This window comes from Palaemon carinicauda, chromosome 25, assembly GCF_036898095.1.
Source record: "Palaemon carinicauda isolate YSFRI2023 chromosome 25, ASM3689809v2, whole genome shotgun sequence".
Lineage (NCBI taxonomy): Eukaryota > Metazoa > Arthropoda > Malacostraca > Decapoda > Palaemonidae > Palaemon > Palaemon carinicauda.
The window spans coordinates 100317930-100336711 of NC_090749.1; the positions used below are offsets into that span (position 1 = coordinate 100317930).

The following is an 18782-nucleotide window of genomic DNA, read 5'->3' on the forward strand; positions in this document are numbered from 1 at the left end:
TTACCCGGTGAATATATAGCTGCAACTCTGTTGCTCGACAGACAAACTGTACAGAAAAAACTCGCCAGCAATCGCTATACAAGTTGCGGGTGTGCCCAACAGCGCCATCTGTCGACCAGATACCAAGCTCAATGTAAACAAAGACTCAATTTTCTCCTCGTCCCACTGCGTCTCTATTGGGGAGGAAGGGAGGGTCATTTAATTTATATATTCACCGGGTAAGTATATTCAAAAATTTATTTTATAATTAAAATATCATTTTTAAATATTTAACTTAGCCGGTGAATATATAGCTGATTCACACCCAGGATGGTGGGTAGAGACCAGTAATATATGTTTACATTTTATGAGCTAAGAGTTTTTTATTTCATTTTAGAAGTTATCAAAATAACAAAAACAAAATAAATAGGTACCTGGTAAGGAAGTCGACTTGAACGATTACTCTGCCTTATAAGTACGTCTTCCTTACGGAGCCTCGCGATCCTCTTAGGATGCTGATCGACCCCTAGGAGCTGGAGTATCAAGGGTTGCAACCCATACAACAGGACCTCATCAAACCCCTAATCTAGGCGCTCTCAAGAAATGACTTTGACCACCCGCCAAATCAACCAGGATGCGAAAGGCTTCTTAGCCTTCCGGACAACCCATAAAAACAACATTAAAAAACATTTCAAGAGAAAGATTAAAAGGATCTGGAATTAGGGAATTGTAGTGGTTGAGCCCTCACCCACTACTGCACTCGCTGCTACGAATGGTCCCAGTGTGTAGCAGTCCTCGTAAAGAGACTGGACATCCTTTAGATAAAAAGACGCGAACACTGACTTGCTTCTCCAATAGGTTGCGTCCATTATACTTCGCAGAGATCTATTTTGCTTAAAGGCCACGGAAGTTGCAACAGCTCTAACTTCGTGCGTCTTCACCTTAAGCAAAGCTCGGTCTTCCTCACTCAGATGTGAATGAGCTTCTCGTATTAACAGTCTGATAAAGTATGATAAAGCATTCTTTGACATAGGCAAAGATGGTTTCTTAACTGAACACCATAAAGCTTCAGATTGGCCTCGTAAAGGTTTGGTACGCTTTAAATAGAACTTAAGAGCTCTCACAGGGCATAAGATTCTTTCTAGTTCATTGCCTACAATCTCCGATAAGCTGGGAATATCGAAAGATTTAGGCCAAGGCCGAGAAGGCAGCACATTTTTGGCTAGAAAACCAAGTTGTAGCGAACAGGTGGCTTTTTCTGACGAAAATCCGATGTTCTTGCTGAAGGCATGAATCTCACTGACTCTTTTAGCTGAGGCTAAGCATACCAGGAAAAGAGTCTTTAAAGTGAGATCTTTCAGGGAGGCTGATTGTAGCGGCTCAAACCTGTCTGACATGAGGAATCTTAGTACCACGTCTAAATTCCAACCAGGGGTAGCCAAACGACGCTCCTTGGTGGTCTCAAAAGACTTAAGGAGATCTTGAAGATCTTTATTGTTGGAAAGATCTAAGCCTCTATGCCGGAAGACCGAGGCCAACATGCTTCTGTAGCCCTTGATAGTGGGAGCTGAAAGGGATCGTCCTTTTCTCTGGTATAAGAGAAAATCAGCTATTTGAGCTACAGAGGTACTGGTCGAGGATACAGAAACTGACTTGCACCAGTCTCGGAAGACTTCCCACTTCGATTGGTAGACTCTAATGGTGGATGCTCTCCTTGCTCTAGCAATCGCACTGGCTGCCTCCTTCGAAAAGCCTCTAGCTCTCGAGAGTCTTTCGATAGACTGAAGGCAGTCAGACGAAGAGCGAGGAGGCTTTGGTGTACCTTCTTTACGTGAGGCTGACGTAGAAGGTCCACCCTTAGAGTAAGACTTCTGGGAACGTCTACTAGCCATCGAAGTACCTCGGTGAACCATTCTCTCGCGGGCCAGAGGGGAGCAACTAACGTCAACCTTGTCCCTTCGTGAGAGGCGAACTTCTGCAGTACCTTGTTGACAATCTTGAACGGTGGGAATGCGTAGAGATCCAGATGTGACCAATCTAGGAGGAAGGCATCTATATGTATTGCTGCTGGGTCCGGGACTGGGGAGCAATAGATTGGAAGCCTCTTGGTCAGCGAGGTTGCAAAGAGATCTATGGTTGGTTGGCCCCAAGTGGCCCAAAGTCTCTTGCACACATCCTTGTGGAGGGTCCATTCTGTTGGAATTACTTGCCCTTTTCGACTGAGACAATCTGCTATGATGTGGCGGGATGTTGCAAAAACAACCCCCACACCCTTGAAGCACTCTAGCTGACAAATGTCTCCACAAAACAAACTTTCCCCTTACGTTATCTAAAACCAGACTCTTAGACATAAGGACAAAACAAAACAAAACATAACCTTAAATCTATATTTCATAAAACTTAAAATAAATCATAAACCATCCACATTCAAAATTAATACTTTAAACCAATCAAAACTTAACACTTTAAACTAATCAAAATTTAACACTTTAAACTAAATATATAATTAACAAAAAAAACCTTTCCGCAATCCAATAAATCCTAACGAAACTTAAAACTAACCGCAACCCAAACATGAAAACACAAAACACATATATATTACGAGTTCAACACCAAAATTTGTATGCTCATATATGTTATTTGCAACACAGTCGTTCACAAACTGCCGAACTGTCTTTCACGGCACAACCCTCAATCTGTGATTAACAGGTTAAACTGTATGGCAAGTTGCCACCACTGCCTCCCTAATCGGGGTCGTAATCATCATCGTCATCATCCTTATCATCATTATCATCATCAATAGCAGCAATCGAAGTAAACAGGCCAGGTCATCGACAATCGTTAATCCAAAAAAAACAGTCTAAATATGATCAGTTCCAGGCCAGGTCATCAACAGTAATCCACTTTCTAGAAATTTAGTCACTCCAAAGGAGGAATCGCAGCCTGCCAAAATAAAAAAGAAAAACACTTACGAACACTTCTAGCTAACTGAACTATCGCACTATAATCAAAGATAAATAATAAATTGTTCCTATCATTCACAATCACGACAAGCAAAGATAAACAAAACTGTACTTACTTTGAAAATCAAAAACCACTTCCACGCTGGTCAGAAAAATATAAAATCCAGCATTCAACCACACAACTGCTTCAGGACGCAGTCAATCAAAAAAACATTCGCTTCGAAACATTCACCACTGTCGTAACCTAACTAAAAAATGTAAACAAACAATCTCATTTGTACCAACAGTCTTTCTCACCACAAACGATCGTTAACCTAACTACTTTCGCTCGCTAACACAATATCTCTCTCTCTCTCTCTCTCTCTCTCTCTCTCTCTCTCTCTCTCTCTCTCTCTCTCTCTCTCTCTCACACACACACACAGGATTTGGCAAAACAAAAAAAATAAATTAAAATAAAATTAATCCTCCACAATGACATTCAAGTTGCCTAGGATGAACCTCGTTACTAGGGAGATGTCTTGACCTTTTGACCAGATGAGCAGGTCCCTTGCGATCTCGTACAACGTCAGTGAGTGGGTACCTCCTTGTTTGGAGATGTACGCCAAGGCCGTGGTGTTGTCTGAGTTTACTTCCACCACCTTGCCTCGAAGGAGAGACTTGAAGCTTTTCAAGGCCAGATGTACTGCCAACAGCTCCTTGCAGTTGATATGCATGCTCCTCTGACTCGAGTTCCACAGTCCTGAGCATTCCCGACCGTCTAGTGTCGCGCCCCAGCCCACGTCCGATGCGTCCGAGAAGAGAACGTGGTTGGGAGTCTGAACAGCCAGGGGAAGACCCTCTCTTAGGTTGATATTGTCCTTCCACCAAGTCAGACAAGACTTTATCTTTTCGGAAATCGGGATCGAGACCGCTTCTAGCGTCTTGTTCTTTTTCCAGTGAAAAGCTAGATGGTATTGAAGAGGACGGAGGTGTAGTCTTCCTAGTGACACAAAATGTTCCACGGATGACAGCGTCCCTACCAGACTCATCCACAGCCTGACTGAGCAGCGTTCCTTCTTCAGCATCTTCTGGATGGATAGCAGGGTTTGATCTATTCTGGGGGCTGATCGTCTTGTTGTTCAGCAACGTCCTCATCAGATAATTCCTCATCCGAAAACTGATGAGGAAACGGCACCGGAGTGGGCAACGTCTGGCTCGCTGAGTCCGGTCGCACTGGTGCATGCGTGACGGAGCCGGACGCAACATCATGGAACTGCTGCACAGTCTGTGAACTGTCAACAACCATGGGTGCGCGAGGAAGCACAGCGTCCACCCGAGACTGTCTAGACCGTCTGGGTTGTGCCGTCAACACCCTACCGGGTTGCTGAGGTTGACGCACTGCGTCAAAACAAGTCACCTCTGCCGGTTGTTGAACGTCCTGAACGTCAACAACCACCTCCGAGCGTCGCTTAACGTCAACGTGCGGCTGGCAACCCACACTGGGTCGCATCGGTGGAGGAACCACCTCAACTGGCAGACGCGAGAAGGTTACCTCAGCGTCAACAGGACGCACAACCGACCGGTTGGAAGGTTGTTGGCCAGAGGGTTCGGCAGCAACCTTCTCCGCATTAAAGTCCTCTATCAAGGACGCAAGCTTGGACTGCATGTCTTGCAGCAAAGCCCATTTAGGGTCTACGGGAGCAGGTGCGGCAACAGACGGGGTTAGCGACTGAGGCGGTACCGCTTTCCATCCCTGAAAGCCTTGTTTATGCATGACATAATTGTACAGCAAAACTTCAAAGGCTCGAAAACAGCTGTGAAGTTGACCTGTAAAAAACTTGGAGCGTCTCCTGGCCAGGCGCCAGGGAGAGTCTACGAGATTTGAGAAGTCTATCTGGGCAGAGGCATGAACTCCCAAGCCGAGAACTTCTCTCGTGTCATATCAGACTCTCGCTCTATAAGCCAGTTTAAAAGAAGGGAAAGCAAAGGCTGTATCCCCCAAACTCCTCCTGGTGATAAACCAGTTGCCTAGCAAACGTAAAGCTCTCTAGGAGAGCGAGAGAGCACTAGCTTAAAAACAACGGCTTCGAAGTAGCTAGGCCTAGTGTAAGCTCTGACGTTTAGGCGAACGAGGAGCAGCAGTTACAAAAAGATCCGGACAAAGATCCTTAAAAAAAATCATCATGATTTAATTAAAGTCCATAGAGGGCTAAGCAGCTTTAGGCTCCTCTCCATCTGACAGAGTCCTCAAGGTAATATCAGTAGGAGGGGGAACAGCAACTTCCTCATCTACAGGAACCTTGTCCGATAAAAGCTGAGTCTCAAGCAAGGGAGAGACCTACCGTGGTGGCAATGCTTTACAAGCAGAGTCCACACTCACTGGTGCATTAGTAGCGGACCAGGACGCAACGTCATGTAACTGCTTGACAGTCTGTGAACTGTCAACAACTGAACTGTCAACCACAACAGGTGCGTGAGGACGCACAGCGTCCACTCGAGACTGCTTTGACTGCCTAGACTGAGCAGTCAAAACAACTCTAGAATGCGGAGGTTGACGCACAGCGTCAAAACAAGTCAACTCCGATTGTTAGCGAACGTCTTGAACGTCAACAGGAGCATCAGCAAGTGGCCTAACGTCCAAATGCGGCTGAAAATCCACACGAGACCGCATCGAGTGTGGTTCTAAACAACCTGACTGACGTGACTTAGCTACGCCAACGTCAACAGGAAGCACAAAGGAACGTTAGGTTGGCTGAAAGCCAGGATATCGATGAGATAAACGGCTAGACTCAACGGACTAATCGGCAGAATAGTCTTCCATAAGGGAGGCAAGCATATTCTGCATGTCTTGCCGTACAACCCATTAAGGATCAACGGAAATGGTTGTGGTAAGAGACGAGGGTAACGTCTGTGACCGCAACACTTTGCCAACCAAAAAAAGACTCTCGGAGTCTGTGTTACACTTTTGTTAGGCGGCGAGCAGTTATCCGATGACTGCATAGGGTCAGAGCTGTCCTAATGGCTGTAGCCAGGACGCTGGACCTGTCCTGAAAGGACTGACTTTCGCTTAAGGGCTTCGAAACCTTGTGACAGGTTTCTTATGCGAAAAGCCTTCGGATGACGAGGAGAAAAAACGTCTCTCTCGTCTTATGGTAGGGGAGATCTTGGTAAGATACACCCGATACCATAGAGGGCAACGTCTGTTCGTTGATCAAGGCCTCTCGAACCCATAAGTCGTTCGACATTACTTCTCCCCTGTTTGGGAGCTTGCAAGAGGTCCCGGACTAGGTGAACGACAGGCACGAACAGACGAACCCTCGGACGCAACACTGTAACACTTTGCGCATATCACTTTATCACTTCGATTTTCTGTTTTGCACTTATTTCACTGAAATCGAAACTTTTACTGATTTCTACCTGAAACACGCAATTCTACCCTTCATTAAAAGGTAGTAATTGCGAAATCAGTCGTATAATGCAAGCTCATTAATACCAGCAAAAAACAGAAAACATATTTAAAGATAAAAAATTCAGTTGCTGGGAAAGAGACTAAACACTAGTTCATATAAACTACGTTTTCAATCTCTCACCGCACATAGCCTGGGGACGAGAATAAAAAACTAAAAACGTTTTATCCTTCCTCCCCGTACAGAGACTAGGGACGAGAGTAACTCGAGAACAATGTTACCCGCTTGAACGGAACGTTTTCTCTCCTCTCTCTCCCTCCGTCTCTATCTCTCTCTCTCTTTCTCTCTTGATTCGCACCTAAGAGAAGAGCCCAATTACATTTCGTCAAAAAAACATGTTATTTGACCAAAGGAAAAAACTGAAAGGTTTTTCAATTAAAAAGTTCCTTTAAGCTTTGAAAGAATAATGAACAAAACGTCAGAATCGATTTACTCTTTCTGCAAAGTGAAACCGTGATACTCTCTCTCTCTATCGTAACGATAGAGCGCAAACTGCGTAGTATAAATAAACTAAACGTTAGTTCATCTTTGAAAACAGTACGAAGACTATTCAAAGAAAATCTTTCATAAAATATTTATTAAAAATATTCATTTAAAGGGTTTTAAATCATTAGCTCTTTAAAAGCTATTTACGATTGCAAAGGGCTCAACGTTGTTTAACTTCGGTTTCCAAGTTAGGACCGCCTACTCTCAGGAAAGGTCGCATATAAACAAAACATTAAAATTTATTTTTATATGTTTATAATAAATGGAAAGTTAATCGAAGAGGCCTAATAAAGGCGGAGAGATATAAAATATATAGAGTAAAATCTATAATTAATTTATAACGTGATAAGATAATTACTAAAAGCCTAAACACACTTCCGTCTAAGGGAAGGGTCGGCCATTTAAAAGTGAAAGAAAGTCCATACTCTCTTTATCACCATAATTAAATCTATCCAAAACGAGTTCAAGATTTAAGATGAAGATAAAACACCTGCATTGCGAAAGCCAAAACCAGAATATAGTACTTCACCAATATGATGTGAAAAACTCCAGTTTAGCAACAGCGAGAAAAACACGTCTTGTCGACACGTCGACAGAGAGAAAATTGAGTCTTTGTTTACATTGAGCTTGGTATCTGGTCGACAGATGGCGCTGTTGGGCACACCCGCAACTTGTATAGCGATCGCTGGCGAGTTTTTTCTGTACAGTTTGTCTGTCGAGCAACAGAGTTGCAGCTATATATTCACCGGCTAAGTTAAATATTTAAAATTGAAGAATTGTATAACTAATGCTGATTTAACATGAATGATTCTATCATTCATATGAATAACAGTCAATAAGTTCTCATCTTTACTGTTGGAAGATTGATGTTAAAATGTTTTAGCAGAAATAAAACTCAATCATGGGCAAGATCATCTTGTTTAGCAGTAACCAAAACACTGTGAGAGCCGGCCAAGACGAGGACACGGACCTGAATATCATCTTGCAATGATAAGGGGAGCACTCTTATCTACAGTAGTAGGTGTTTCCTAAAGCTACAAGTTTCTCAGGCTGGGAGGAACATAGAGAGTAGAGGTCCCCCATTTCTTTTGTTTCATTTGTTGATATCGGCTACCCCCCAAAATTGAGGGAAGTGCCTTGGTATATGTATGTATGTATGTACAAGTTTCTCTATGCAAGAGAAGACATGGGAAAGTAATGCTGCCTGCAAGGGTGTGTGCATGGAACTTGTATAGTAAATAGTAGTCTACTTTGATAACAAAAACAATCAAAATCATAAATGTTCTCCAACCAACTCTTTCCTTTAAGGTGCTGGACGTGAAAAAACATCTATCTTCCTTAATCCTGTACTCCTATCAAACCAAACTACCATCAGATTCCTTATCCATTCCATTTTTCATGTTTTTCTTGTTCCTACAGGTCTTTGTCCTGCTACTTACATATCTATTGACTGATAATGTAACAAACAATACAATACCAATTCCTCGTGTATCTTCTCCGGAGTCATCACTTCTACATCTCGTGAACTTTTTTTATCTCTTCATGGGGACAATAAACTCCAAAGGTTGTACTTATCTAACTGGTCAGGATTCAGATGATGCAATAGGGAGGAGAATCAAATGCTCTTGTTGTATTTAAAGCCATAAATTACGCTGGTAAATGGGGAAATAATGTGGTGCTATTTCTAGAAAATGATAAAAAAAGGCACTCTGTGATCTCCTCCTATTGTTAGATTTCTTTGCCAATTGTGACTCAACTTCTGCTTCGTTTACATAAGGAAGACAAGAAAATCTCGTGGGGCACTCAGTAGAGTGCAGACCTCTGCCGCGGCAGCTTATTTCTCAACCTTGACCTGCGACCTTAACATGTACTGTATTAATTGCCGTGGATTTAAATACACTCAAATATGAACCAAGTTTGAAGTCTCTGTGACAACGACGTCCAAACTTATGGCTGATTACGTGAATTGGACATTTTGCTCGTCCGTGACATTGAGCTGCCCAAATTTATTCATTTCCAGCTTTTTACATGAGTTAATCGCTACAAATTTCATTATTCTATGATTAAAATTGTGGCCAGGAAGCTGTTCATAAACAAACACACAAACAGGGGCAAAAACATAACCTCCTTCCAACTTCTTTGGCGGAGGTAAAAAGGCAAACTGTGATCGCCTCACGCTGTTAGATTTCTTTGCCAATTTCGATGCAGCTTCTGCTTTGATTACGTAAGGAAGACTAGAAAAACTAGTTGTTTTATGATGTTAGAAAAAGTTTAAACTTTACAGAGAAAGCTATTCCAATGCTGACGATACAGCTCACGGGACAGAAAGCTTTACTGCACAGCTACGCAGAGCAAAAGCAAAAAACAGTAAAGTTGAGCTATATGCATCAACTTGAGAGTTAAGCAATTTAGATCTGATGTGACTCAGAAGTCTGGTTAAGATGTGATCTCATTTTACAATGGGGAACTTTTCTCAAGTATATTTTGCAAATAGCAAACAGTTCTATAACAAGGGAGTTAGAAGTTCATCCTGTTTACTAATTGTTATTTCAATGACATCACATTTTAACATCTCTAAGAAACATCCTGTGAAACTACTGATTAGTAAAAACATCACCAGATAAATACAAAAGATGACAGGCAAGTCTTGCTGCATTGCCATTCTAATTAACACATGTTTAGGACAGTGTGTGTGACCCACAGCCATTAGCGGACACTAGGATAGAGATGCAGTACATATACAAGAGTGACATTTACTAAAATAAAATCCTCTCTCTAGCAATATGAATTTGACTGAATAGCAACTTTGTTTTCTCTCGTGCCTGCTAGCTACTTATGGTAAAGACCTATAGAGGTCAGAAAAGAACCGGCAGAGTCCAACAGGACTTTCCAATGTAAGACGTTAAAAACCTGTCGCCAACTTACATAGAAATTCCTAACGTGAAGATATTCGATAAATTGTAAAGTAGCTTCTCGTGAATCGACACTACGCATGTTGACTCCAAACGGGACATCCAGTACTTTAAGCAGTACATGTTTAGATGATTTCATTCTTTTAAGTTTGCAAACTTGCTGATAATGCAATACTGTAAATTTCATTGGGTTTTGTACAAAATTCATAAGACTACCCATACTAAGGCCTTGTCATTCCTTGCACTAGTTTTAGAATTACGACCAGCTATAAAGAGACAGAACTATAGTGTCAGAAAAGGTTGAGAGCTCACCTGCGCCACAACCTTGGGATCAACCGGACCCTCGTACGGACAGCCGCAGACGCAGGATACGTAGCCTCTCACTCTGACTCCGGCTTTCTTCGCCGCTTCCATGACGACTCTGAAACGCTCGAGCGACTCCGCTATGGAGCAGTTTATGTTCTTCTGACTGAACGATTCCGAAGCAGCTCCAAATATGGCCACCTCGTCGCACTTCACAGCAACCTGAAAGGATGAATAACTCCGGTGTTGAGGAACATCGAAAGGCTTAGTTTATCTAGTTTGATTTCAAAACAAATCATCCAAATATTAATCCTATATCAATAAATATTAATACAAGACATATCCTACATATATTTTATATCCTTTTCTAGAACAAATCATATTTATACAATATTGAATGGCAAAAACAAAAAAAATTTCCATCACCCATTTAAATTATTGTTTTACTCATGAGCTATATTGAACAATACATACACACAAAAAATCCAAATGATTACATTTGAAAATACAAATTATCAATTATAAAAATACTCTATTATTATTACTTGCTAAGCTATAACCCTATAAATAAGGCAAGACACTAAAAGTGTCAGGGCTCCAAGAAGCAAAACAGCCCAGTAAGGAAATGAAATATGGAAATGGATAGAATAGTGTGACCAAGTGTACCCTCAAGAAAGAGAACTCTAACCCCACAGTGAAAGACCATGGTACAGAAGCTATGGCACTACCCAAGACTAGAGAACAATGGTTTGCTTTTGGAGTGTCCTTCTCATAAAAGAAATGCTTACCATAGCTAAAGAGCTATGGAAAGTAGCTACTAAAAATTTACAGTGCAGCAGTTAACCTCTTGAGTGAATAAACTCATTGAGTAAAAATATAGTTTTACACCGACTGGACAAAGTTTACTGTCAATATAATCATCACTATATAATTGGGTAGTTGAGTCAGTAGAACTTCAAAAGTTCAAAGTTGCAGCAAAAGTTTTATTATGTTGAACGGGCTGACTTAAGTCTTTTGATAGTTGCATATGTATTATCTATTTTAATGTTGTTAATGTTTTTTTAAATATTCTATTTTAATTTTTCATTAGTTCGTATAACACTTATTCATTTCCATGTTTCCTCTCCTCACTGGGCTATTTCTCCATGTTGGAGGTCTTGGGCTTATAGCATCTTGCTTTTCCAACTAGGGTTGTAGTTTGGCTAGTAATAATAATAATAATAATAATAACAATAATAATAATAACAGAGTTGTAGCTTAGCTAGTAATATGTTATTTTGATAATAAAATAAATTTTTGAATATACTTACCCGGTGATTATAATAGCTGCAACTCTGTTGCTCGACAGAAAACTCTAAGGTAAAACTCGCCAGCGATCGCTACACAGGTTGCGGGTGTGCCCAACAGCGCCATCTGTCGTCCAGATACCCAGTACTCAATGTAAACAAAGACTCATTTTTCTCCTCGTTCCACTGCGTCTCTATTGGGGAGGAAGGGAGGGTCCTTTAATTTATAATCACCGGGTAAGTATATTCAAAAATTTATTTTATTATCAAAATAACATTTTTCAATATTTAACTTAGCCGGTGATTATAATAGCTGATTCACACCCAGGGGGGTGGGTACAGACCAGCAATATGTTTACATTATTATGAGCTAAGAGTTTTTATTTCATTTTAGAAGTTATCAAAATAACAAAAATAAAATAAATAGGTACCTGGTAAGGAAGTCGACTTGAACAATTACTCTGCCTTTTTAAGTACGTCTTCCTTACGGAGCCTCGCGATCCTCTTAGGATGCTGATCGACCCCTAGGATCTGAAGTATCAAGGGTTGCAACCCATACAACAGGACCTCATCAAAACCCCTAATCTAGGCGCTTCTCAAGAAATGACTTTGACCACCCGCCAAATCAACCAGGATGCGAAAGGCTTCTTAGCCTTCCGGACAACCCAAAAACAACAATAAAAAACATTTCAAGAGAAAGATTAAAAAGGTTATGGAATTAGGGAATTGTAGTGGTTGAGCCCTCACCCACTACTGCACTCGCTGCTACGAATGGTCCCAGAGTGTAGCAGTCCTCGTAAAGAGACTGGACATCCTTAAGATAAAAAGACGCGAACACTGACTTGCTTCTCCAATAGGTTGCGTCCATTATACTTCGCAGAGATCTATTTTGTTTAAAGGCCACGGAAGTTGCGACAGCTCTAACTTCGTGTGTCCTTACCTTCAGCAAAGCTTGGTCTTCCTCACTCAGATAGGAATGAGCTTCTCGTATTAACAGTCTGATAAAATAGGATAAAGCATTCTTTGACATAGGCAAAGATGGTTTCTTAACTGAACACCATAAAGCTTCAGACAGGCCTCGTAAAGGTTTAGTTCGTTTTAAATAGAACTTAAGAGCTCTCACAGGGCATAAGACTCTTTCTAGTTCATTTCCAACCATATTCGATAAGCTTGGAATATCGAACGATTTCGGCCAAGGTCGAGAAGGCAGCTCGTTTTTGGCTAGAAAACCAAGTTGTAGAGAACATGTAGCCGTTTCAGATGAAAATCCGATGTTCTTGCTGAAGGCATGAATCTCACTGACTCTTTTAGCTGTGGCTAAGCATACCAGGATAAGAGTCTTTAAGGTGAGATCTTTCAGGGAGGCTGATTGTAGCGGCTCGAACCTGTCTGACATGAGGAATCTTAGTACCACGTCTAAATTCCAACCAGGTGTAACCAAACGACGCTCCTTCGTGGTCTCAAAAGACTTAAGGAGGTCCTGTAGATCTTTATTGTTGGAAAGATCTAAGCCTCTGTGACGGAAGACTGATGCCAACATGCTTCTGTAACCCTTGATAGTGGGAGCTGAAAGAGATCTTTCTTTCCTCAGGTATAAGAGGAAGTCAGCTATTTGAGTTACAGAGGTACTGGTCGAGGATACAGATACTGACTTGCACCAGCTTCGGAAGACTTCCCACTTCGATTGGTAGACTCTAAGGGTGGATGTTCTCCTTGCTCTAGCAATCGCTCTGGCTGCCTCCTTCGAAAAGCCTCTAGCTCTCGAGAGTCTTTCGATAGTCTGAAGGCAGTCAGACGAAGAGCGTGGAGGCCTTGGTGTACCTTCTTTACGTGTGGCTGACGTAGAAGGTCCACCCTTAGAGGAAGAGTTCTGGGAACATCTACTAGCCATCGAAGTACCTCGGTGAACCATTCTCTCGCGGGCCAGAGGGGAGCAACTAGCGTCAACCTTGTCCCTTCGTGAGAGGCGAACTTCTGCAGTACCTTATTGACAATCTTGAACGGAGGGAATGCATATAGATCTAGATGTGACCAATCTAGGAGAAAGGCATCTATATGAACTGCTGCTGGGTCCGGGATTGGTGAGCAATATATTGGGAGCCTCTTGGTCATCGAGGTTGCGAAGAGATCTATGGTTGGCTGGCCCCAGGTGGCCCAAAGTCTCTTGCATACATCCTTGTGGAGGGTCCATTCTGTTGGAATTATTTGTCCCTTCCGACTGAGACAATCTGCCATGACATTCAAGTTGCCTTGGATGAACCTCGTTACTAGCGATATGTTTAGACCTTTTGACCAGGTGAGGAGGTCCCTTGCGATCTCGTACAACGTCAGTGAGTGGGTCCCTCCTTGCTTGGAGATGTACGCCAAAGCAGTGGTGTTGTCCGAGTTCACCTCCACCACTTTGCCTTGAAGGAGAGACCTGAAGCTTTTCAAGGCCAGATGTACTGCCAGTAGCTCCTTGCAGTTGATATGCATTGTCCTTTGACTCGAGTTCCATGTTCCCGAGCATTCCCGACCGTCTAATGTCGCGCCCCAGCCTACGTCCGATGCGTCCGAGAAGAGAACGTGGTTGGGAGTCTGAACAGCCAGGGGCAGACCCTCTCTGAGGCTGATACTGTCCTTCCACCATGTCAGGCAAGACTTCATCTTCTCGGAAATGGGGATCGAGACCGCTTCTAGCGTCTTGTCCTTTTTCCAGTGAAATGCTAGGTGATATTGAAGAGGACGGAGGTGTAGTCTTCCTAATGATACGAACTGTTCCAGGGATGATAGCGTCCCTATCAGACTCATCCACTTCCTGACTGAACATCGTTCCTTCTTCAGCATGTTCTGGATGCATAACTGGGCTTGGCTTGTTCTGGGGGCCGACGGAAAAGCCCGAAAAGCTAGACTGTGAATCTCCATCCCTAAATACACAATAGTTTGGGATGGGACCACTTGTGACTTTTCCATATTGACAAGGAGACCCAATTCCTTGGTCAGATCTAGAGTCCACTTTAGATCCTTCAGACAGCGACGACTGGAAGAAGCTCTGAGAAGCCAGTCGTCCAAATAGAGGGAGGCTCGGATGTCCGCTAAATGAAGGAATTTGGCTACATTCCTCATCAGCCTCGTAAACACAAGAGGAGCTGTGCTTAGGCCAAAGCACAGGGCTTGAAACTGGTAGACAACCTTTTCGAAAACGAATCTCAGAAAAGGTTGGGAGTCCGGGTGGATGGGGACGTGGAAGTAGGCGTCCCTTAGGTCTAACGAGACCATCCAGTCTTCCCTTCTGACCGCTGCTAGAACCGACTTTGTGGTCTCCATGGAGAACGTCTGCTTTGTGACAAAGACATTCAGCGCACTGACGTCTAGCACCGGCCTCCACCCTCCTGTCTTCTTTGACACCAAGAAGAGACGGTTGTAGAATCCCGGGGTTTGATGGTCCAGGACTTTGACTACCGCTCCCTTCTCTAGTAAGAGAGACACTTCCTGTTTCAATGCTCGTCTCTTGTCTTCCTCTCTGTACCTGGGAGAGAGATCGATGGGAGACGTTGCTAGAGGGGGTTTTCGTACAAACGGGATCTTGTACCCCTCTCTGAGCAACTTCGCAGATTGTGCATCTGCGCCTCTCTTTTCCCAGGTCTGCCAGAAGTTCTTGAGTCTGGCTCCCACTGCTGTCTGAAGAAGGTGGCAGTCAGACTCTGCCCTTAAAGGACTTGGTTCCTTTCTTCTTTCCACGTCTCCCTTCGGCACGAGCACCTCCTCTGCTGGAGGCTCTGCCACGAAAGGGCGGAATAAAACGGGACGCTGGAGTGTCCATCCTTGGTCTAGCTGACAAGGTAGGCAAAGGGGTGGCTTTGCGAGCAGAGGACGCAACAAGATCGTGAGTATCCTTCTGTATCAAAGAAGCGGCAATCTCCTTAATTAGGTCCTCTGGAAAAAGGCACTTGGAAAGAGGAGCAAACAGAAGTTCGGATCTCTGGCATGGTGTAACTCCAGCTGAAAGGAATGAGCATAGGTTTTCACGCTTCTTAAGGACTCCGGACACAAAAGATGCAGCAAGCTCATTAGACCCATCACGTACGGCCTTGTCCATGCAGGACATAATGAGCAAGGAAGTCTCCTTCTCCGTCGGAGAGATCTTTCTGCTAAGAGCTCCTAGACACCAGTCTAGGAAGTTAAAAACCTCGAAGGCTCTAAAGATACCTTTCAAAAGGTGGTCCAGGTCCGAAGATGACCAACATATCTTTGAGCGTCTCATGGCTAGGCGGCGGGGAGAGTCTACAAGACTTGAGAAGTCGCCCTGGGCAGAGGCAGGAACTCCCAAGCCGAGAACTTCTCCCGTGGCATACCAGACGCTCGATCTAGAAGAGAGTCTAGCAGGGGGAAACGTAAAAGCTGTCTTCCCTAAACTCTTTTTGGACTGCAGCCATTCTCCTATCACCCGCAAAGCTCTCTTGGACGAGCGTGCGAGGACGAGTCTAGTAAAGGCAGGAGTGGTTGACGGCATGCCTAACACAAACTCTGACGGAGGAGAACGCGGAGCCACAGACACAAACTGGTCCGGAAACATCTCTTTGGACAGGGCCAAAACTTTCCTAAAGTCCAAAGAGGGTTGCGTAGACTTAGGCTCGTCCAGTTCTGAATGCGGTTCATCTACGTGTGCAGCACCATCATCATCAGAAAGTCCCTCATCCGAGAACTGATGAGGGAACGGCAACGGAGTGGGTAACGGCTGGTTAGCTGAGTCCAGTCGCACGGGTGCATGCGTGACTGAGCCGGACGCAACGTCATGGAACTGCTGCCCAGTCTGTGAGCTGGCAACAACCATAGCAGCGCGGGGACGCACAGCGTCTACTCCAGACTGTCTAGACTGATGTGGGTGAGCAGTGGCAACCACACTGGGTTGCGGAGGTTGACGCACAGCGTCAAAACAAAACAACTCTGACGGTTGTTGAACCTCACGAACGTCAACGGATACCTCCGTGCGTCGCTGAACGTCAACATGCGGCTGGCAGATCACACTGGAACGCATGGGTGGCGGAACTCTCTCAACTGGAGTGCGTGAGAAGGTTACCTCAGCGTCCCCAGGACGCACAACCGATCGTTTGGGTGGTTGTAGGCAAGGAGCTGCACTAGCTGGTGCGGCAGCAACCTTCTCCGCACGAAAGTCCTGCATAAGCGACGTTAGTTGAGACTGCATGTCTTGCAGTAAAGACCACTTAGGGTCTACAGGAGCAGGTGCGGCGACAGACGGTGTAACTGTCTGAAGCGGTACCGCTTTGCCTCTCTTAGGAGGTGAGCAGTCATCGGATGACTGCAGCGAGTCCGAACTGACCCAGTGGCTACAGCTGGGCCGTTGGACTTGAGCGGAAGGGACCGACTTGCGCTTTAACGGTCGTGAGACCTTGGTCCATGGTTTCTTGCGAGAAACACCTTCCGAAGACGAGGTATAAATGGGCTCTCTCGTCTTTGTTAGGCAGGGGCGATCTTGGGTAGATACGCCCGATACCACGGAGGGAACGTCTGTTCGCTGATTAAAGCCTCTCGAACCCATTTGTCGTACGACATTGCTTCTCCCCTGGACTTGGGAGCTTGCAAGAGGTCCCGGACTAGGAGGACGACAGGCACGAACAGACGCACCCTCAAGCGCAACACTATCCACAACACTATCACTCACTTTAACACTTCCCACTGCACTTTTACACTTCAGCTCCTTCACATCCGCCATGAGCTGATTACGGTCACTAGCCAGGGACTCAACTCTCTCACCCAGAGCTTGGATGGCACGCATCATATCAGCCATCGAAGGTTCCTGAGTGCCAGAAGGGGGATTAGGAGCAACCACTACAGGGGAAGGAATAGGTTGTGGGGCATGAGGAGAGGAAATGTCAATAGAACGAGAGGAACTTCTCCTAACTCTATCTCTCTCTAGCCTACGTGTATACTTTTGGAATTCGATAAAATCGAATTCCGAAAGCCCAACGCACTCCTCACATCGATCTTTCAATTGACAGGTTTTATCCCGACAATTGGAACAAACAGTGTGAAGGTCGATAGAGGCCTTCGGAAGACGCCTTGAACAGTCCCTAGCATTGCACTTCCTAAATTTTGGGACTTGTGAAGGGTCAGCCATTTTGAATTGGTCAAAGGGGAATTCAAAAAACTATCAAAAAGTCATCAACAAAGAATCCGTAATCAAAAAGAGTTCAAGGATTTGTGAAGAGAAAGCCTGCACAGCGAAAGCTCAAAACTAGAATAATGTACTTCACCAACTAGTTGTGAAAACAAATCCAGTTTAGCAACAGCGAGTAAGTACGTCTTGTCGGTAGCACGACAGAGAGAAAATTGAGTCTTTGTTTACATTGAGTACTGGGTATCTGGACGACAGATGGCGCTGTTGGGCACACCCGCAACCTGTGTAGCGATCGCTGGCGAGTTTTACCTTAGAGTTTTCTGTCGAGCAACAGAGTTGCAGCTATTATAATCACCGGCTAAGTTAAATATTGAAAAAGCAATAATAATAATAGCAATAATAATAATAATAATATAAAGTGCGTCAGATCAGTGATGACATTGCATGAAGCCACCATAAAACATCTGCAATGTTATTATCTGATGGTAACTAGGAGATGAAACTTGACATATCAACTTCTGATCACTGCACTGTAGCAAGTGAGTTACCTAAACATGACTTTTGCTCAACAGATTGGTGCCACTACATTTGGCCATCATAGGTAAGGTAGACGTTTTACTGGGACTAGGATGCAAAGGGATTTTTCCAAAGGACCCTTGACAGCTTTAGCAAAGACTTTAACTGACCTTTGCTCATAACTTTCTAAAAATAAACTGAAGTGTAGACTAATACAAACTGAACCAAGACTGCGAATGAAAAATGAAGTTACGAAGTTGTGTTTCTGACCAACCAAAATTTAATACGACAAAAACTGATTTACAGTATCCTCTTCAGCACTAAAGCAGACAGCATTAATTGTCTAATATAATTGATATCCAAGCGTGAAATCAAGGCACTAGATGAAAAGTAACGAATTGAGAACCAAGTGGCTTAACCTCAGATGGCAAAAGAGTCTCATAGATTCCAGTTCTGGAGGAATATGAGAATGAAAAGTTCTCTATAATTTTTTCGAAGGGAAGAACAAAGCAAAGCCACTTCCTTGGGGAATAAAGAAGTCTTTCTAGCATACATCACATTCTTCTCCTAAATTTTAACCCTAGAAGTAAGGCAGGTGATTCAATCCAGAGGATAATCCAGTATAAAGGTAGTATCGAATCTCTAGAATTCAAATTTTTCGAAAACTTTTAAAAACTGTTTTATTTCGAAATCAAAATCATGGTTTCGAAATGTTAAAGGTAGAAAACGATAACAAAAAAGCTACCGCTCCAATAGAATCATAGATTAATTCT

The 18782-nt window shown here is 43.6% G+C and overlaps 1 protein-coding gene across 2 annotated transcripts in view; it reads right to left on the reverse strand.

Annotated features, from left to right (window-relative positions):
* The window catches only part of LOC137618735 (hydroxymethylglutaryl-CoA lyase, mitochondrial-like), a 71921-nt gene that overhangs the window by 15453 nt on the left and 37686 nt on the right, over window positions 1-18782 (reverse strand). For both annotated transcript variants that reach the window (XM_068348907.1, XM_068348905.1), the window contains exon 4: window positions 10099-10311. In XM_068348907.1, coding sequence (XP_068205008.1) covers window positions 10099-10311 — 213 coding nt within the window. The remainder of the gene's footprint in view (window positions 1-10098; window positions 10312-18782) is intronic.